This window comes from Caretta caretta, chromosome 17 (assembly GCF_965140235.1).
Source record: "Caretta caretta isolate rCarCar2 chromosome 17, rCarCar1.hap1, whole genome shotgun sequence".
Classification (NCBI taxonomy): domain Eukaryota; kingdom Metazoa; phylum Chordata; order Testudines; family Cheloniidae; genus Caretta; species Caretta caretta.
The window spans coordinates 17,840,932-17,860,627 of record NC_134222.1 but is presented as its reverse complement, the minus strand read 5'-3'; the positions used below and the strand labels follow the sequence as shown (position 1 = coordinate 17,860,627).

Genomic DNA, 19,696 nt, shown 5'->3' with positions numbered 1-19,696 from the left:
GAAGGGTAACCACCTTTCTGTATACAGTGCTATAAAATCCCTCCTGGCCAGAGGCAACATCCTGTTACCTGTAGAGGGTTAAGAAGCTCAGCTAACCTGGCTGGCACCTGACCCAAAGGACCAATAAGGGGACAAAATACTTTCAAATCTTGGGGGAGGGGGAAGGCTTTTGTTGTGCTCTTTGTTCATGTGGTTATTCTCTCTTGGGACTGAGAGAGGCCAACCCATCCTAATCCAAGTCTCCAACAAGTATAGGTAAACCAGGCAAGGTGGATTAGTTTTATCTTTTGTTTTATGTGAATTTTCCCTGTGTTAAGAGGGAGGTTTATTCCTGTTTTCTGTAACTTTAAGGTTTTGCCCAGAGGGGGATCCTCTCTGTGTTTTGAATCTGAATACCCTATAAAGTATTTTCCATCCTGATTTTACAGAGATGATTTTTACCTTTCTTTCTTAACCCTTCTTTTAAGAACCTGACTGATTTTTCCATTGCCCCAAGATCCAGGGGTTTGGGTCTTTGATGATTTTGTAACCAATTGGCTTGGATATTATTCTCAAGCCTCCCAAGGAAAGGGGGTGTGTAGGGCTTGGGGGGATATTTTTTGGGGGAAGACTGTCTCCAAGTAGTCTCTTTCCCTGTTCTTTGTTTAAAACGCTTGGTGGTGGCAGCATACTGTTCAAGGATAAGGCCAAGTTTGTACCTTGGGGAAGTTTTTAACCTAAGCTGGTAAGAATAAGCTTAGGGGGTCTTTCATGCGGGTCCCCACATCTGTACCCTAGAGTTCAGAGTGGGAAAGGAACCCTGACAGCCCCCCAGGTGGCCTTGGACCCTTGGTTGAGAACTGCTGGGCTAGAGAATGCTGGGGAGCAGACAGTGGGGCGGAGTTGAGGAGGTAAGATTTAGAAGAAGCTGGGAAGGGTACACAGAGGAAGGAAGAGGCTTGGGCAATACATTAGTAGTGGGCTATATTGAGGTTGTTGGGGAGGGAGCCCCTTGATAAACAGGGTAAGGATTCTGAGCCTCGGAGAAGATCTGCAGCACTACTTGACCCTGGGAGAATTGCTGGAAGCCTATCTTTGTTTGGAACTTTGGCTTACCCTGAAAGGGGAAGGACCTTTGCTGTAGTGCCTGGAAGACTATGTGATGGATTTGGAGCGTCTCTGTAATTTATGAATACGGTATATTGAGATGGTTATTGGGATGTTTACTGTATGACTATATTGGTTTAGATTACTAGGTGGCTGTCAGGAAAAACAAGCAGGAAGGGAAAGGCTCCAGTTAAGCCACTTCTCAGCAAACTCTCGAGAGTTAAGAGATGATGCCAAGATAGGAAAAGGCCAGGGAATGCAGGTGATTGAAAGAACTGTGGCAGGTTTAAAAAGGAACATTCTCTCAAAAGAGGGGAGAAGTGGTTCAAGGGGACTGATACATGACACCTCGCTTGGTGTGTCTGGAGATGTTATGCCTGCCAATACTCAGGGGATGGGAAGCCTTTAGCTAAGAGAGACAGTTGTTTTAAAATCCTTTTTCGCTAAGTGCTTTGTTCCCACTGTTTAAAATACTACTTTTGTTTCAGGAAAGCTGTCTGATCTCTGTAAACCATTGATCACAGACTCCTGCAGGGAAGAACAACAGGTACCTGAGTTCAGTTGTACCTGCTGGATAGAAATGGTTGATCCACAGGGTGCTGTAGCCCAGGGATGGTCTAAATGTGGAAGAATTGTGATAAAGACAAAAGACCTCAAATGGTGCACTCAGAGAAACGTGGAAGAGGACAGACTTACAGCTAGCCCAGTAACCATGACAACCCCAACCACTCAAATACACCAGAATCCAAAAGGGAAGACTACGACTCCCAGCTTGAGGATGGGGAAACAGAGGCGGTGAAGGCACCTGCTGCTGGATCAGGTAAGCTGCTCTGGCATGTACATTATAGAGCACTTCTGCAAGATACTCCACAGTATTTCCCAGCCATATACACGTGTGAGTGTGTGATGAAAGTTCCTTGGTTGCTGATAAGGGGTGTGACAAATGTGAGATCTGGGAAATCTAAGGAGTTCAATAAAGCTTAAGGACTGAAGGGACCACCAGATCAACTAGTCTAACCCCCTGTACATCACAGGCCACCAACACCACCCAGCACCCGCACACTAAACCCAACAATCAATTGTATTGAAATGTGCTAGGCAGGCATGGACTTTTGGGACAATAAGCGTTACGTTGATTTCCTGGGGAATGATTAATGCAAATTCTACAACCCCAGTTATTCAGCCTTTTGAAGGTGTGCCCTGAGGAGAGGGCCATTGATTAGTGATTGCCTGGTCCAGGATACCGGAGAGCAAAGGCCTGTGCTGTATAAAGACGCAGCTGAATTGTCCATTGGAAGGTCTAGTTCCTGACTGAAAAATTGACATGAACTTGTAACTAAGGGGGCAAACCCAGTTGTGGGGTTTGAAAGATTGACAAGTATTCTAGGCTGGCGTTGGGGGTGACTTCTGGGAAGTTTTTAGCATGCATGTAGGTTCTTTTAATGTTTTTTTATGTGTCTTCTCTGTAATGCTTTTCCCCTAAGCATACACGTGCTTGCTTAGAAACAGCTGTGTGGTAACTTGTAATGGCTGGCAGTATGCTGTTCGGAGCTCTTGGAGACAGAAAGCAGTGCACGGGGGCTGGCCTTTAGGTAGACTGGCTTGTCAGGGATATCGGACTGGCTGGCAGGGGTTGTGCAGCATTAAGAACCCATTCTGAAGGAAGAGTGATGGGTCTCCGCCCAAGAGAGGTGACAATTGGGAGCCAGAAGCCTTAAGTGGGTGCCCTCGTGGGACCATGGAGGGTGAATATAAGTGCAGTTACCCTGAAACTGCAACACATGGCACCTGACACCCCACCCCACCACCAAGGATGTACTTACTGCTCTGCAAAACTGTGGCCATGTTCCAAGGTCATGGAGCAGCAGGGTCAGCATTTGGCCCCATTAGAGTTTTGCCTGAGTAGGGGCTTCAGGATTTGGCTCATGAGCAGCAGTAGTTAGGCAGTGGTCTTTTTCCAGTGCAATCCTAAGCTTACTTGCAATACCCCTCACAACCAAGAAGGGAAATCTGACTGAAAATAGGACCATTTCTTACTCAGGAATCTGACCGTCCTCTTCTACAGGGCACCAGCCAAAAATCTCACAGGTCTGGACATCACTGTTGAAATCTACACACTTCCCAGTCATGATACCTGAAGAAAACAGTGTTTAAAGTTCACACTTGCAGTTGAATTATGGGACTGTCCAACAGTTGTAGATGCTCACTGTCAAATCTCACATTATTGAGACAAAGGGCAGCCTTGTGCTCATAGGACTTGGAAGACTTTGTTCAAATCACAGCTCTGCTATGGACTCCCTGTGTGACCTTGAACAAGTCACATAGTCTCTTTGTGTCTCGGTTCCCCATCTGTGAAATGGTGATAACTATCCTTCCTTTGTTTCTTTTGTCTGTTTGGTTTGTAAGCTTTTTGGGAAACAGACTGTCTCTTACACTGTGTGTTTCCAGTACACTCCACAATGGGGCCCTGATCTTGCTTGGGAGTAAACAGTAACTCTAATAAATAAATAAATTTATTATAATAGGCACAGTGGCAAATATCACACACACCACTAGAAAGGCAATAATGCTGAAGCAAACTGTCTATGAGGCTTTGCAATTGGTCTGTGGTTAACTCACTCAGTTTTAAAACTTTGGGGGACAATAACACTATCTGCATATGTGGGTCAGATTCACCCCTGTGCAGAGTGTCAGTACAAGGTCTATGCAATGCTTTAAACCAGCAAAATAGGTCTTGTGCTGGCCTTCTGCACGGGGTAAATTTCACCTGGCAGACTGGGGCTAAGGGAGTTGGGTATGGCCAAAGAAAGTGAGTCCATGGCAAAGCCACAAACAGATGCTAGGAGTTCTGACTCCCCCGGACCACTCCAGCAAATAGTTCACTTTGATTGTTAGGAAGCAGTAAGACTTTCAGGATCAGAAGATCCTGTTCCTTCTGAGTCTAGATAGTTGCTCAGTTTTTAGCAGCACCTGTTGTCACAGATCTAGTTGAGTGGTTTCTCCTAGACGCTCACCACACCGTTCTGAGGGACCCACCGCTGAATCCTGTGAGCTGAAAAGCTCCAAAGTCTGAACAGAGTCCAGGCTTTGTCTCTGGCTTGGGGTCTCTAGGTACACTCGTGGGGGGTAGGGGTGAGACAGAGGATCTGCTTGAGACCCCATAGTCCAACTAATATTGACCCTTCAGACTTACCATCCTTAACCACACCTTTTCCCAAAACTCCAGCTGTGTGGATGCTCTGGGTTCACAGGTTAACTTTTCAAGGGCACGTGACAGGTGTAGCACATACAACACAGACAGACTCTCTGCAAGATTATAATACACTACTGTGCTTTACATTTAATAGCATGAGAAATGCCCAGATCTATACAAAAATAATAAAACCTACAGGCATTTCCCTGCCTCCGTTTCCTCACCACTCCAGAGTATTCTTTCAGCTGGGATAAGAATACTCTGGAGGTATCCAGGTCTCTCTCCTGCTGTGCATTGTTTGTCTTCACCTCTTTGCCACGTCAGCGTTCTGTTTTCTGATGTTGGTTGATCCTGCTGCTAAACCACCACCACTACTCCCCTCCCCCATGAGAGGGTGCCCGTCTCCTCCCCTTTCCTGCCTAAAACTTCCTGTGTGGCTTTCTCTGGATATCTCAGTGTATCTTTCCCGTATTCACTCAACTTCTGTGGTTGTTAAAGACTAGCATGAACACCTGCATTTTTTGTCCTGCATTTGGGGATTTTGTGCTCTCCCATCCCTTCTGCAGAAGGGTAGGAGAAAGCCCAAGCCCAGAAGAACCAGTTAACTTCCCAAGGTACTTCCATCTGAATGGTCAGTGGTTGTGTTTAATGACCCCTGTCATCCCTGGGAAGGATATAGCCCTTGTCAGCAAGGATGGGGTCCATGTACACACAGACGTATTCAATGATACTTTGAAGTTGTCACTATGAAAATTGCTGTATCAGCCAGAATTCAGATGTTGTACAGACAGTGTCCCCACATCTCTCCCCTACAAGTTTCCGGGTTTGCCCCAGTAACTTTTAAAAATGCACAGCCTGTAGCTATGGAACAGTGACCCCCAAAAGTAACCAGTTAATGGTCGCTCTCTGGTAGATTCTGATCACTCCAGCATGGAATTTGGGAGTTGTCTGGAGAGACCTTACTAGGATCACTCAGACCTCCTTGGCAGCTTCTCCATGTTTATAGCCTTTTAGGTGCAAAAACTCACCTGCTTAAAAAACCCCTTGGAAGTTAAAGTATATAATTAAATAGTGTCCAAGAGCATCTTGGAGGGATATATATTAGGAGACAGAATGACCAGCATGCCCCATTACAATCCTGTTTCTACCTTAGTAAGCCATTTTCCCACCAACCTGCTTCATGGAATTATCTTCATGTCCTTAAGATTGGAAGAAAACCCCTAGAGAAGGAAGTTAGCAACACTGGCATTGAACCTGGGGGGTCTCAGTTTCTGCTGCCAATGAGGCACTGCTGCAGAGTGCACAGATAGGTGTGGATGTGACAGTGGGAGCGGTTGACCCTTTTTCCAAAGAGTGGGAAGAAGAGAGAATCTTCTCATGTTCAGATGCATCTGACCCTTTCCAGATGGGTTCAACTCATCTCTGTTGACAGGCTGAAATACTGCCACCTTCCTTGCACTGTGAGAAAGTAACAAAACCTGTCTAATCTAATCTCTGCATTTCCAATATGCCTCTCATTGTACCATCTTAGTCTAGACTAAGAACTGCTGGCAGCCTTTTATTCATATAGCACCAAAAGCATATTAGGGGCTTCAGAGACAATAAAAGAAAGTCCCTGCCCTGAAGAGCTCACAGTCTTAACGCTTCCCTTCTTACCTTGTCCCTGGCGACTGTAATTCCCTTGGATACAGTCGCTATCTTTATTGCATCGTCCTGCATCGGGCAGCTGTGATGAGAAAGAAAGCAAACATCTCTCAGTGGCTGGGAATCAGGTGTCCAGCAATTCCGCTCTGTACTGTCCATGAGAAAGCCCTCTTCAACTCCAGTTGTCTTTAGACAAAGGGCTTGTCTACATGGGATGTTACTGCACAGCAAGCCAGGGTGCAAATCTACAGCATATAGCTTACTGCACATAATGTTCTGCATAGACAAGCCCTCAAGCTGTGTCTTTACTGCAGAGTAATTCGAGTTATCACCACTCAAACTAGCCTAGCTCCAGTGAGAGCAGCCACATTGCAAAATAACACTGGAGCCACATTGAGTGATTGGATTAGCAGCTGGCAAATTGTGCTCATTTGAGCTGTACTCTGTACTACCTGCTGGGTCAGCCAACTCAAGTTAAAAGCACCACCCCACTAAAGGGACTTTGTGTATGGACAGGACATGAATTAGGGACAACTCTGCAGTGAAGAAAAGCCCTAAACTGGATTGAGAATTGTGCCCTGTGGGAGACAGATCTTCTAGGTGGCCATTCCCAGAATATAAAAGTGGAAAATCCTTATGGAATCTGATTGTATTCACTGTTGGGCTGAAGAAGATACCGCAGTCCCATCCCCTGCCTCACTAGGGATAGCATCTTGTGAATACAAGTACTACTCCTGGGGGAATTCTGCATCACTGTGCATACACAGAATTTATGTTCCCCACAGATTTCTTTGCTTCTCCTCAAAAAAATGACTTTCTGACAGCAAAGCAAAGGGAAGCCACAAGAGCGGTCATGAGACCTTCCCCAGCAATATGTTTTGGGTGCCAGGGTAGGCGGCAGAGAGGTAAATCACTGTGGGGAAGGGGGCGGGACTGGAGAAGACCTGGCTGGTGGCTTGTATCCTGAGTTGGGCTCATCTGCTAGTCCCAGCTGGGCTGAGAAGGTCGGGACTTCCTCTTCCTCTGTATGGCATCCAGGGCCATGTCAGACCCACTCCCAGATGTCTCCCCCAGCTGTAGGAAGCGCTGCATACCCCCCCCTCCACCCCACATGCTTCCTGCACCCATAGTTTCTCAGCCCCAGGGGGAGGGATCCCTGCACAGGGAGCTGCTCCCCTATCCGCCCAACCCCCATGCACCCAGACCCTCCTGCCGAGCCTCACCCCCCTCCCCTGCACCCAGAACTCCCCCAACGAGCCCCACTCCCCCTGCACCACCCTGATGAGCCACTCACACCCGGATCACCACCCTACCAAGCCCCAACCAGCTGCACATAGATCCCCACCCCAGAGCCCCACTCCCCCAGCATCTGGACCCCCCTGCCGAGCTCTATGCCCCCCACACCTGGACTCCCACGCTGAGCCCCAACCACCTTCCCCTGGATCCCCCCTGCAGAGTCCCATTACTGTAGCACCCAGAACCCCGCAACAAGCCCCTGTGCATCCAGATCCCCCCCACACCCGGGTCCCACACCGAGCCGCCTGCACCCAGATTGCCCCACACAGAATCCTCTCAACTCACACCTGGATCCCCTGACGCTAAGCCCCTCCACATTAGGATCCTGCCTTGCTATGCCTGCCTGCCCACACCTGGTGCACCTGGCACAGAGGGGCAGGGCCCTGGGGTGTTTCTGGGGCAGGCCCGGTCCATTCGCTGTGTCACGGTTGGGTGCAGCCTCACTGCTGAGTCTATGCCCCAGGGGGGAGCTGCACAGTGATCTCCCACCTCTGTTCAGGGTTCCCAATGACATGCTGGAGCCTCCACATTTATTTGTCAAATAAAATCTGCAGAATTTTGCAGAATTTTAAAATATTATGCACAGAATTTTTAATTTTTTGGCACAGAATGCCCTCAGGAGTAAAGTACAAAGGAGGCAAGGGTAAACTCCAGTCAGCTAATCTACTGTAGTAGATAATCCAACCCTCCCAAAGGCCCTGTACTGGTCCCTGTTATATATGTCGGCTGGGATTCTCAATGGTGTTCAAGGGGATTTGCATGCTCAAATTTCCATTTAAAAATTAATGGGGAATTGAGCATCCAAATCCTTTAAATGGCTTTGGAAATCTCAGCCAGACTGTGGAGAGTAGTCCTGCAGGTATATGTTTGCTGTGGGGAGGATCGGGGAGGCTGAAAGTAGATTTGCTAATGAGTTTGTCAATACTAGGGATATTTTAATATAGAAGGCAATTGTAGTACAGTGCATCCGACACATTAACAGTAGCTTTCCTTTGCATTATAAACAGCATATTTCTTTGCCGAGAATCTTAATATCCATAAAGCTAAAGATCAGAAGCTTGCTACTAGCAAATTGGTGGGAAAACAGTGGGCTGTGTTACCCACGAAGAGATGGGACTTTGCTACTACAGGGAACAATTCCACCCTGACCTGCTCTAGTTTAGAGACTGTCTCTTATCCATTAGGTAGGAATTCTTTGTGACCTGATTTGGCTATCACTAGGCATAGAGGAAACTTGTGATTGCAGGTTTCTTATTGAAATAACCAGCCAAAGTGGGACAGTTCCAATGTCTCATCATTGGTTCAGTGGATGGGCCAGTAGACTGGGAGTCGGGAGAGCAGCTGTTCCAAGTTCTGCGACCATGAGCAAGTCTCTTCCCCCTCTGTGCCTCAGTTTCCCCATCTGTGAAATGATGGATGATGATGATACATGATGGAGTAATAGTGTGTGGTACAATAAGAACTGACCTGAAGCTTCCACAAAACTGGGACTCAAATACTGAGGTATGATTGAGTTTGGGTAAATACTCTACAAGTTCTTTCATTTGGGGGATTGGCTGGAATTTTAGGCAAATATTTGGGGCGAGGGGGAGAGTGAAGAGGCCTGATTTTTCCCCCCTGAATTTATTCACCCATCCCTAATAAACCTAAATTAAAAAAAAAAAAAAATCCCTGCAAATATAATACAATTCTATTTACCTCAGGGCAAATATCCTGCTTCTGTCCGCGGGTGATAATGACGTTTGTCATCACCACAAAAGAACTGTCCCCCTACAAAGAGGAATGTGATCAGGTCAAAGGTGGAAACTTATTTTTAAGTGAGTCATCATAGTGGGGCAGGAGAGTTACTGGGCGAAAGGTGTTACTGTTATGCAAAAATCTTCCATCTGACTGTGGCCCAGGCGGTAAACAACCACCGCCTAGAGCACATACTGGCAGAGATGGTCAGGCTGCCCGTCCTTCCTCCCTCAGGCAGACTCATCCTTAACCCTCCTACCAACACCGCTACTTTAAAGACTTAACCAGATGGTTGCTCGTGAGAGGCAGGCAGTCTCTCCCATGGATAGCAGAGATGCTACAAGGGGAAGCAGTAGGAGGAAATGGAGATAAAATATCACCCAGCCAAATAAGGAGACGAGGAACAATGGGGCCAGCAATGACTATCTGTGATGTTCTGTCTCCTGGGGATACATCATTTTGGGCTACTGATGGATGTTGTGCCTCCCCAGAGCCCCATCAGTTGTTTGGACCCCCTGCTTTGGAGAGGGGACAAAGAGCCCCCTATAAATAGGAACTAGTCCTGAGCTGACGGTAACTTGTAGTCTGATTTTTTTCAGAGGTGCTGATCACCTTCAGTTCCTAGTGACCTTAAGGGAAGTGGCAGATGCTCAGGACCTCTAGAAATACGACCTTGAGTGTGCTGAAGAACAGACACCCTTTCAGACAGTGGTAGCCTAGGACATGCTGCCAATTCACAGAGAAGGCTGCAGAGCTGTAGAGTCATTTGCTGGTTCCCTCTCCTCCGCAAGGTGCCAATAAAGGACAGTGATTAGAAAAAAGCCCTCCCTCCTCCTTACCTGAGATGGGAATACATAGTCGGCCACGTCCCAGACGTGTGGGCCTATCCCACTAATGTTAGTAACAGTTAAACCTTTGAGCTTCACCGAGACCGAGCTGATGATGCCGTCCTGTGACTGATAACCCTTCTCATAGAGGAAAACCCACCTAGGCAAACAAAGTCATTCAGATGAGTTACAGAACATCACATTCATTAGGAGTACAGTGGGGTATCTGTTTTTTGTCTAGTTACCAGTTAACAGGATGGAGTAGACGTAGAATGGGCTCCATTTGCAGAATGGGAAAAACACAGATATTCCAGAAGGAGGAAGCATAGTGCAGTGGTTGAAGAACTTTAAAGTGTTTGGGGACCTAGTTCTGTTGCTCATTCTGCCACTGACTCCTTATGTGACCTTGGGCTTAACCAAGTTGCCTAAGTTTTCAAGCGTGGCCTCCGTTTTTTGGGTCTCCCACTTCAGAAGCCAAAGGCCTGATTTCCAGAGGAGCTGAGCATCTCCAACACTAGGTCTGTGATGGCCCTAGCCCCTCTGAAAATCAGGCCCATGTGGCTTCTGAAGTTTGACACTTTCTGAGGCACTCCGAAGTAGAGGCCATGCTAGAAAATTTGGTCCTTAACCGAGTCTACGGGCTTCAATTTCCACATCTACAAAATGAGGGTAACAAAACTTACCCATCTCACAGGAGTGTTGTGAGTCTTAACTCAGCCATGTTGGTAAAGTACTTGAAATTGTAGATGGAAGGAGCTATAGGTAGATTTGAAAAGTATTATTACTGAGTTATTTCTGTGCAAACTATCTTGAAATATATTTTGAAATTCCTGGTGGGGAACAGGAATTGGTTCAGTTCAAACGGAAACCACCCTGAAACAAAAACCCACTCAAAATTTGAACCTAACCCAAACCAAACTTTGGTGTTAAAAAAAACCTACCATTCATTTTTGCATGACCCTGTGAGTCCTGGTCAGAGCTTGGACCAGAACCACGAACAGCTAAAATACCTTCAAGGAAGGTTGTTTTGAGAGACTTTTCAGCCAAGTCTCACACACTTGCAGTTGCTATATTAATGTGTTGCAGATCTTGCAAGTCTAGCTCACACAAGCAAGTCTACTGATTCCACCGAGGATACTTTCATGAAGAAGGGTTGCAGGAATAGACCTAAGTCAGAATCCATATCTTGAAGGCCTTTCAAGCTCTTCCATAGCCTCTTTCATCTATCGGCCTCAAAGTGCTCTACAGAAACAACTTGTTCAGCCTTACTACACCCCACAAAGTGGGGAAATATCTCCTCTCCCTTTGCAAAGATTGTAAAATTAGTAACTGAAAAATCTAAGGCAGCCAGTGTGAAAGTCAGAAATAGAACCTACAGTCCTGAAAGTCCTAACTTAGTTATCTTTTCTAACCACTTGCTAATTCGACCCCCACCCCCTTAAATTAATGTCACTGTCTCCAGATTTCAACAAAGGCACAAAATGTGTGATAGTTCCATAAAGAAAGAGATCTTCAAACTGAAATGCATGTTCTTTCCCTATGTGAATTCAGCAGCTTTTGCTGAGGGCATGGGTTAATTTTGCCAGCAGTTAGCCACAATCTAGTTTGTGCGGGGGGGTGGAGGCGTCTGCTTGAATTTCTCTGCTCTTAATCTGAATTTGACCTCATGATCAAGAGTGTGACGGAACCCTCTGCCAGATGAAATTAATCAGAGCAACATTTAATGATCTAAACATCGCCCTTCCCCACAGTGCAACATGTGGCTGGTGTAACTCAGGTTAATGATTAGCCAACACATCTCAGCTGACAACTGGCAAGCTGAGGATAGTGGCAGTAAATTATGTTAGTTAGTTGTCTAAATAGTAGTTTACAGATTACTTTATGAACGGTTCATCACATTTATATGGCCATTAATACTTTCAATATGGCCAGATTTTGACATTAATTAGCCTATTACGTGAACAAACTGTCTTTTAATTAACTCTGTGAGAAACTGTAAACAAGGCCAGATGACCATTTTGGGTTGAAATCCAAGACTTCTTGGAATCATCCACGTAAGAGTCGGTCAGACTAAAAAAGGAGAGATCTGGTTTTCATCCGCTGTAGAATGTGGGCATGGATCCCACTAGCTCTGGCATGCAAAGTGAGTGTTCTGCTGGGGGTGTTTTCTAGGAGAGCTTAGAGCCATTAATGGTGAACATCGGTCATTAGCTGCGGCAGGTGCCTGTAATTAGCCACATGGTGAAGGCAGCACAGGACATGTCCCAGGCTGTGCTCAGCTGATTAGTGTGTGGTGTTAATAATGGGTGAATTTCATCCCTTCTATTTGTGGGCACCCTGACATTTGTTTTGCTGAGGGAAGAACTGTCTGGTAGTTTAGGGGATTGGCAATGAAATATAAAGCCCCTAGGATGCCACTTCAAATCCAACCCTAATGCATTTAACCTACACCCACTGAGTGTGGCGCGGTGTCCCCCTGTAGTGGTGGCTGGGCTGTATATAGAGGTTGATTAGCCTGCTACAAACATGGGTCTTCTATCTCAGGAAGTAGAGACTCATGGTTTTCGATCCAGAGATCCCTGGTTCAATCCCTGCTGCCAACGACCCACCCAGGAGAGGGATGTTACACCAGCAGTAACTAAAAGGCTGTTGGGTGGCCTCCACCAAATGAGACAGTGGTCTCAGCCTCAGCCCAGCTCCCTGCAGACAGACGCCGAAGCAAAAATTCACATGCATCACCAGAGTTTCCCTTTTGCCATCTTAAAACTACAGCCATAGCAGGCTGAAGAGCACCAAGTTTTTAGCAGAGAAGCCAGGAACAAAGGGCCTGCTTCTATGAGAGCCTTCAGCAAGGTGTTGTGCCCCTTCAACTCCCATTGACTTCACTGGGAGTTGAGGGCACCCAGGGCCTTAATGAGCACAGAGACTGAACTGCCCTCTTAGCCAGGCAGCTGGCTTCTCCAGTTTTAGAGCGTTGCTGGACACTGCAGGGAGCAAAGTGGCTGGGAAAACTAGTACTGCAGCTGTGGCTGAGGCATTTCAGCAGTTCCCAGTGTGTCACATGTAACGCATTCCCTATTGAAATAAAAAGGAAACGGATTTAACAAAAGAAGAGATGACCCTGGTGCCTAGAGAGAGACAGTGCAATACCCGTAGCCCCAGAGCATTAGGCAGGTCTGCAATACCTGCCCCTCATTAACTGAAAGGTAACATTCCCACAGTGACAAAGGACATTCCCCAGACCTGAAGAAGAGCTCTGTGTGGCTTGCAAGCGTGTCTCTCTCACCAACAGAAGTAGGTCCAATAAATAAAAGATATTACCTCACCCACATTGTCTCTCTAATAGAGCTAAAATGATGCTCTCTGCCTACTGAGTCAGAGAAAGCACCGCTTCTACAGGGCCAGCTCTACCAGATTTAGTAATCACCTGTGCAGCAACAGCTTTAGTGCCTGTCTGCTGCCTAGACCCACTGCAGCATGTTTCTGGGGGCTAGATGAGAAAGTGACTGTGGGCCTGTCTTGCAATTTTTCTAGGCCAGTAGATGCTCAGAGCCAGTGTTGACCTGCTTCAGTAGATGGCGTTTTACACTTGGACTAGGAACCTAATGCCATCTGTAGCCAAACAGAAGGGAAACAACAAGAATGCCTTGGTTGTGCCAAAATCTCCAGCCCAGGTTTCCTAAGCTTGCCACCATAGCTGGGGTGCTTAGGCAAATAACTGATGGATCCTAGGCAAATGAGTGAGCCTCCCAGTTCTTACTGCCTGCAGAACTATTTGTGGAAGGCCATTTTTAAAAGACCTTTTTCTAAGTGTGTATATGGTGGGGGGAAGGGGTTGATTTTTGAAAATGAGCCTTCCTGGCAGAGGCAGCAGCTGGGAAGCCAGAGGGAATTGAGACTTGTGGTTCTTGCATATTTTACTGGTGAATATATATATATTCCAAGATTCTCCCAGCAGTAGAAGAACTGCGTATCACTCTCTAGCATGGCTGGGACCCACTGGAAGTATGGGAAGAAGAGTCTTATTGGTAACCAGACTTGTGTTTTAGTTTCTGGCATAGGATTAGACAGTTGGAGGTCTGAAACTGATACTTTTCCCTGTGTGTTCCCAGGCTAGACCAGGGAGTAGAGCGTTGTCTGCATCTTTCCCTCAGCATCCCCAGCCTGGAGTTTTCATCAAATGCAGATGCAATGAATATGCACATAGACCTCAGTGAAGATCAATGCATAGGGCATATTTACCTAGGGCAGCTAACTGGCATTAACTGGGGTCAATCTTATTCATATACACCTTGAACAATGTGCACATGTGCAGGAGACCAGGTAACAGTGTTATAGCTTGTGCAGTTCTCTAACTGCTTCCCTCTTCAGATGTTCATTGAGCAGAACAAGGCAATTTATTGAGTGATCTATCCCCTGTTGTCCGCTCCCAGCATCTGGCAATCAGAGGCTTAGCCATCTTGGCTAATAGGCATTGATGGATTTATCCTGCAGGAATGTATCCATTTCTTTTTTGAACCCAGTTATGCTTTTGGCCTTCACAACCTCCCCTGGTAATGAGTTCCACAGGTTGGCTGGGCATTGTGTGAAAAAGTACTTCCCTTTGTTTTAAACCTGCTGCCTGTTAATTTCTTTGGGTGACCCCTAGTTCTTGTTATGTGAAGGGGTATAAAACACATCCTTATTCACTTTCTCCACACCAATCACGATTTTATAGACCTCTATCATTTCCGCCCTTAGTCATCTCTTCCAAGCTGCACAGTCCCAGACTTTTCAATCTCTCTTCATGCTTTGTGTGTATATAAAAAGATCTTCTACACTTTCCACAGTATGCATCGGATGAAGTGAGCTGTAGCTCACCAAAGCTTATGCTCAAATAAATTGGTTAGTCTCTAAGGTGCCACAAGTTCTCCTTTTCTTTTTGCGAATACAGACTAACACGGCTGTTACTCTGAAACCTCTCTTCATATGGAAGCTGTTCCATACCCCTAATCATTGTTGTTGTTCTTCCTGAAAGCTTCTTGGGGCAGGAACTGTCTTACTAGACATGTACAGCACCCAGAACAATAGGGCCCTGATCTTGGGGCCTCTTAATGCTACTGTACTATAATAACTTCCTCAATATTTGGAGATGCTCAGATTGAGGATTTGGGTTCAGATCCAGCTTGCTAAGCCTCACTGTTGCTGGGGCTAGCTGGAACAGGATGCGTCGTATCTGTACTCTGTACATACCAAGACAAACAAATGATCATTTTTTCACATGGTGTATGCTAACGCTCACTTCCTTCTGAACCCTCTCATTGGTAAAAGAAACCCCAGTAGGACAATGAGAGGGAAAATACAAATGAAATATCATTACAGTCTCACCATAGTTGGAAAAGTCTTTGCATGTAAACTTGTCAGATTAGAAAAACCCACAGACCCATGCAATAATGACTGCATGTACTTGGGGTGCATTGATAACTCTATCTTAGGATGTACATAGATAAAAATAGGGTAGAGGAAGCTACAGAGACATAAAGCTGCCTCTGTTTTTGTCAGTGGGCTAAACTCCAACTTTGCTTCTAGCATGAGAACGTACAAGCCCTGTTGCTACTGAAAACTAATAGACTCACAGACTTTAAGGCCAGATGGGACCACCTTGGTCATCTAGTCTGACCTCCTGCACACTACAGGCCACAGAACCTCACCCACACACTCCTGTAATAGAACCATAACTTCTGCCTGAGTTACTGGAGTCCTCAACTTAAAGACTTCATGTTACAGAGAATTCACCATGTACACTACTTTAAACCGGCAAGTGACTCATGTCCCATGCTGCAGAGGAAGGCGAAACCCCTTGCTCTCTGTCAATCTGACCTGGGGAAAAATTCTTTCCTGACCCCAAATATGGTGATCAGTTAGACCCTCGGCACTTCAACAAGACCCAATAGCCAGACACCTGGGAAAGAACTCTCTGTAGTAACTCAGAGCCCTCCCCATCTAGTATTCCATCACTGACCATTGGGGATATTTGCTACTAACAGTCGCACATCAGCTACATGCCACCATAGGCAGTCCCATCATACCATCCCCTCCATAAACTTATCGAGTTCAGTCTTCAAGCCAGTTAGGTTTTTTGCCCCCACTGCTCCCTTTGGGAGGCTGTTCCAGAACTTCGCTCCTCTGATGGTTAGAAACCTTTGGTCTAATTCCAAGCCTAAACTCCTTTAGGTCAAGTGGAAACCGAAGTTTCTATCTCTGCTATCAATGACCACTACAGCTGAGAATATGCAGCAGTTGGTGTCATTACGATAACATTTCTTCCCAGAGGCAGGCAGGATCCCCAATGCCATAATAATCGCCCAGCAAACCGTTCTTCAAGAGAATGGACTCATTTACATATTAAATGTAAAAATAACTCTGCCTGGCAAGCTTGCTTTCAAAGATTAAAAAAAAGTCTAACTTCCTCAGGCTTGTTCATTAAGGGAGAATATAGTTATTTGATCTGCAGAAAGCTGGGGAAACAGGGGAAGGAGCTCTTTCAGACAGATAGCGCAGCTGAGATGCTGAGCACTTGTGGCCATTAGCGCCTACAGTACGTGTAATCTGGCATGGCAGAGATGGCCAACACAGTCCACAAGCAAAAGTCTTCCACACAGAGAGAGAGCTTTTCTCCCAGGCCTGATGTTGGAGTCAAACAATTTTCACCCTTCTTAAAAAAAAAAAAAGGGGGGGGGCAGGGAGGGAGCGAGGTAGAATTACCCTTCTATCCATGTGGCAGCCATTTTTATTGCCTGTGCAGCCAGCATATCTTCGTTCGTGCCTTTATTGCACCTACCCGCTGAAGTTTTTTTTTTAAAAAAAAAAGGACTCTGGATTCTGGCTTTGGAGCCACGGCACAGGCTTTGCTGCCTGTTTCTCTCCAATGTTTTGCAGGCCATATTCCCCTCCCCAGCTCCTCTGGTTTGCATTCACCCTTGATCCCTACACGGAGACTGAAGCTATCCCGTTCTGCAATAGCCCTACAGCTCAGATTTGAAGGTGGGGCTAGTCAGAAAAGACTGGGGCAGGGAAGGACCGACCTCCTCTCCCCCCCCACCCCCAAAAATCTGTGAAGCGACATTTCTGTTTTTCCGTAGAAAGTAAGTTTTTTCAGCCACTTTCCAGAAAGCAAATTTGGTGATCCAGGGCCTTAACTGTCCCAATGGCAGCAATTACTGTTCTCACCACCATCATCCCCCCGGTTGTGAGGCTGCTGCCCTGCCTCTAAGCAATGATTGTTTGGGGATAAACGGGATGCACCCGCTGCCCCTCCTGCAAATGCTGCTAATTGCACATCCACAATGAGAGTTAAACAAAGCCAAGCGCCACACACAGTCCTAGAACCTTCTCCTAGAAACCCTCTGGCAAGTATTTCCTGGGGGAATTGAAGTCCATCTTTAGGGCTTTGCCCATCTTCAGCGTACGTGGGGGAAATCAATATTGTTCCATCACTGAATACACCTCACCGGATGCATCCCCACTGGCACAGAGAGGTGCAAATAGCTATGGGGGCAGGAGGTGACCTTCTACTCCCATTCCACCACTGCAGCCTGCCTTCAAGGCTCCCATCCTAGAAGGGCAGTTTAAGTTCCTCTGGATGCTCCTCAGCAGCCTCACCAGGAGAGGCTGCAGCTGATGTGTTGAATTTGCCATGCCCCTTATCTGGCCTGCCCCGAGATGGAGGCTGGTGCAGTGACTTTACTGCCTACATTAGTGTATTTCAGTGTCTGTGGTGAATCATGTGCATGCTCTGTGGTGAGATTGTTCAATAGGTGGCGAGGCTCACTGTGCAAACGGTGCAGAGATTCTAACCCCTTTTTGAAAAACCCCCAGTGCCACGCTACAGTTTGATAGCTGCCTGCGGGCGGCCAGTTCAGTAACAGTTTTCAAAAACAAACTTGTGCTGAAAACTTCCCAGGCAATTCAGGGCACATGAACTCTTCCTGCAAGATCCTTCTGCAGCTCTAAACACCCCGGGTCACGCTGTGCCTTTCAGTTTGTCAGGCGCTTTAGACATGTTTGCTTTATTTACTCCCTGTTTAAAACAGTTTCTGCTGAGCTCTAGCTGCCTTCGGGCCCAGCCTCAAGCACAAACAAAGCAAAGCAGACATTTGTGCCTTGCTCTTTTGGAAGCACCGGATCCCATGCTCATTGTTTAACCCATAGGCTGGCTTTACCTCCCTCTTGGGAAACAGTACCAGAGAGAGAGGAAATGTCTGGCCTGATTCCCCTCCACTCCTCCTCCCTCTTTCTGCCGCTTGGGTCTCACAAATTACAAAGCTTAGGGTTAGGGTTAATATAATGAAAATAGTAACAGCAGCAGGCATTGAGGGCCTGAACAAATGACTTAGTGGGCTTTGGATCAGGCCCTTATAGAAGACCTTTCCTCCAGTGAGCTTACCACAATTTATGATGTTTACATACTGGGATTGTTACACTCATCACTGACATGCAGCCACCTCTGGGGTTTAACACAGCAACTATTTAACAGTGCAGTGCAACACTGCTCAACATACGGCTCAGGGCAAAGTGAATACTGTATCCAGCTGAAACTGTTGGGAGACTGTATGGAGGCAAAATATAATTACCCACAACATTAGAATCTAGCTAATGCCCCTGCTCAGGGTGTTTAAGGATCATAAGCGGCAGGGCCTCAGCTTTACTAAGGGGGCCAAACAGAAATTCCAATAGCCAAGCCAAGCAAGAACTGACTGTGTGGCAACACTACCACTGAGCTTAATGGCTGGTCAGCAGGTCTAGTATCTGGAAAGTTCGGAAGAGCTGCTGTTTGGAATTTCTCACTGAAGTGAAAGGCTATGTAGAAAGCTAGAAAAGCCTTACCCTATGATGTATCCAAGGACCACAAGCTGGATCAGCCGGAAGATGAGTCCCACTTTCTTGTTGTTTACCAGCACCATCCGGGGGGTGTCATATTCAAAGAAGAAGGAAGCAGCTTTCTCCCTGAGCTTGAGCCCCATGGCTGATGCAGCGGGACTAATGCTCTTCTATGCAAATGCCTAATCCCAAACCAAACACAGGCTTTGTCCCTTCTGACTGTAGTGGGTGGAGCTCCTCGATACAAGAGGTCAAGTCTTCTGTTTGCACAAAAATCTACCAGGGTTTCCCTCTGCACATCTGGTTCCTTCTCAGCGAGGGGATGGAAGCTTGCGCTTCCTATATGCTCACCTCTGCGTGCACAGTACACTCAGTGTCTCCTTAGATGGTCTGGGGGTGGGGATGTGTGGGTACGTAACAGAAGCATACAGCCCAGTCTATCCGGCAGCACAGGAACTGCAGCACAACACTGGCAGGATGGGTTAACACTTACAAAGCATTTGGACAATGCAGAGTGCAATGTAAGGTGCTAAGAGTTACTATTCGGATTGCTCTGACTGGGGCAGACCTTCTGGCAGGAACAGCACATTGCCATATATAATTTCTCAGGAAGGTGAAATCATCCGAGGGTAACAGAAATTGCCTGTTTGTTAGCAAAAAATGGAAGTTGTGCAATCAAGATATGTGGTCTAGGTCAGTTTGTAGATTGCTGTGGTTTACTGAAAGTGCATGGGACCCTTTCCTGTTGTACGCTGCTCCCCCAAGCAACTGTATACTGGGAAATAATGTTTTTTCCTGTGGGTGTTTTTTTTTGTGGTCTTCATGATTACAGCAGTTGGTGCAGCTTTCTGGTAATTCACTTGCCCTCCAGAGCCCAATAAGTCTCTCCTCTATAGTTCTGTTCTTTCTTGGCATTAGTTTTGCACTGGGAGGTCAAAGGGGGAGTCACGAACTCAAAGCAACAGCCTAAGGGAAGGAATTCGGATCTGAATGTTTGGTGGGGTTTGCATCCAAGGGTTTCTCTTGGGCCATTATAGAGATAAGGGCCAGCCAC

General features: G+C 46.6%; 1 protein-coding gene and 1 long non-coding RNA gene across 3 annotated transcripts in view; one reads left to right on the top strand and one right to left on the bottom strand.

The window, feature by feature from the left end:
• Window positions 1-18,981, bottom strand: part of P2RX1 (purinergic receptor P2X 1) — a 38,941-nt gene extending 19,960 nt beyond the window's left edge. For both annotated transcript variants that reach the window (XM_048824474.2, XM_075120682.1), the window contains exons 1-5: window positions 18,649-18,981; window positions 9,796-9,943; window positions 8,918-8,989; window positions 5,936-6,005; window positions 3,124-3,220 (exon numbers count right to left, since the gene is read on the bottom strand). In XM_048824474.2, coding sequence (XP_048680431.1) covers window positions 3,124-3,220; window positions 5,936-6,005; window positions 8,918-8,989; window positions 9,796-9,943; window positions 18,649-18,785 — 524 coding nt within the window. In that variant the 5' untranslated portion in view covers window positions 18,786-18,981. The remainder of the gene's footprint in view (window positions 1-3,123; window positions 3,221-5,935; window positions 6,006-8,917; window positions 8,990-9,795; window positions 9,944-18,648) is intronic.
• LOC142069467 (uncharacterized) overlaps window positions 1-19,696 on the top strand; it is an 82,382-nt gene that overhangs the window by 39,293 nt on the left and 23,393 nt on the right. The window contains exon 2 of the long non-coding RNA XR_012665311.1: window positions 1,575-1,906. This is a non-coding gene — a long non-coding RNA (uncharacterized LOC142069467). The remainder of the gene's footprint in view (window positions 1-1,574; window positions 1,907-19,696) is intronic.